The 1,468-nt window shown below is 45.3% G+C and overlaps 1 protein-coding gene across 1 annotated transcript in view; it reads left to right on the forward strand.

Annotated features, from left to right (window-relative positions):
• Positions 1–157, forward strand: part of EMH_0011970 (uncharacterized protein) — a gene marked incomplete at both ends in the record, with an annotated part of 1,939 nt that extends 1,782 nt beyond the window's left edge. The window contains one exon of the mRNA XM_013499400.1: positions 137–157. Within this exon, the coding sequence (XP_013354854.1) occupies positions 137–157 (21 nt within the window). The remainder of the gene's footprint in view (positions 1–136) is intronic.
• Between the last annotated feature and the right edge of the window lie 1,311 nt (positions 158–1,468).

Genomic DNA, 1,468 nt, shown 5'->3' on the forward strand with positions numbered 1-1,468 from the left:
TTATATTTATTTATTTATTTATTTATTTATATTTATTTATTTATTTATTTATTTATTTATTTATTTATTTGTTTATAGTTCGGTGAGGATGTATACATAGTGGGGAGCGACAAGTGTGTGGGGTTGTGGTGTATAGAGGTGTTTCTCTTCTTTATAAAAATTTATTTTTTTATTATTTTTTTTTCTTTCTTTTTATTTATATTAATTTATATTTATTTATTTATTTATATTTATTTATTTATTTATTTATTTGTTTATTTGTTTATAGTTCGGTGAGGATGTATACATTGTGGGGAGCGACAAGTGTGTGGGGTCGTGGTGTATAGAGAAGGCGGTGGCTATGCAGTGGAGCGAAGGCAATGTATGGACCACCACTCTCACCATACCAAACGGTAACCTGCTGCTGCTGCTGCTGTTGCTGCTGCTGCTGCTGCCGCTGGTGCTGCTGCTGCTGCTGGTGCTGCTGCTAGTGTTGCTGCTGGTGCTGGTGCTACTGGTGCTGGTGGTGCTGCTGCTGGTGGTGGTGCTGCTGGTGGTGGTGCTGCTGCTGCTGCTGGTGCTGCTGGTGCTGCTGGTGCTGGTGGTGGTGCTGGTGCTGGTGGTGCTGCTGGTGGTGGTGGTGGTCGTGCTGCTGCTGCTTCCGCTGTTGGTGTTGCTGCTGCCGGTGGTGTGTTTTGTGTTGCTGCTGCTGCTGCTGTTGTTGCTGCTGCTTCTGCTGCTGCAGCTCCTTCCTCTAAATACATATACATATACATACATATATATATATGTATATACATATATATGTATATATATATATATATATATATATATATATATATATATATATATATATATATANATATATATATATATATATATATATGCGTGCACCCCGCAGGCCTGCGTCGCTTAGAATATAAATATATAATAAAGGAGGGGCCCCGGCTGAGCTGGGAGCCAGGCAGGAACCACAGCTGGGGGCCCCCCAACCCCAAAGAACTGCTGCTCACCAGGGGCCCCCTAGTTGTTAGAGACAACTGGGGGGCAGGAGAGGGCTAATACGCATGCATGCATGCATGCATGCATGCACGCATGCATGCATGCGTATTACCCCTTTCCATGCATGCATGCATGCATGCGTATTACCCCTCTCCATGCATGCATGCATGCATGCATGTATGTATGCGTACTACCCCTTTCCATGCATGGATGCATGCATGCATGCATGCATAGATGCATGCATGCATGGATGCATGCATGCATGTTCCTGCTGCTGCAGCAGCTGCTGCTGATGTGCAGATGCTTGCGCTTCTTGGTGGTGGTGCTGCTGCTGCTGTTGCAGCTGCTGCTGCTGCGCTGGTAAAACCAGAAGCAGCAGCAGCAGCAGCAATAGCAGCAGCAGCAGCAACAGATGTTCACATCGTGTCTCCACCCTTTGCTGCTAGCTGCCATGCTAGCTAGCCAAAGCGCAAGCTGCAGCTAGCTG

The sequence above is a fragment of the Eimeria mitis genome, genomic scaffold (genome assembly GCF_000499745.2).
Source record: "Eimeria mitis Houghton genomic scaffold, Emh_scaff428, whole genome shotgun sequence".
NCBI lineage: Eukaryota > Apicomplexa > Conoidasida > Eucoccidiorida > Eimeriidae > Eimeria > Eimeria mitis.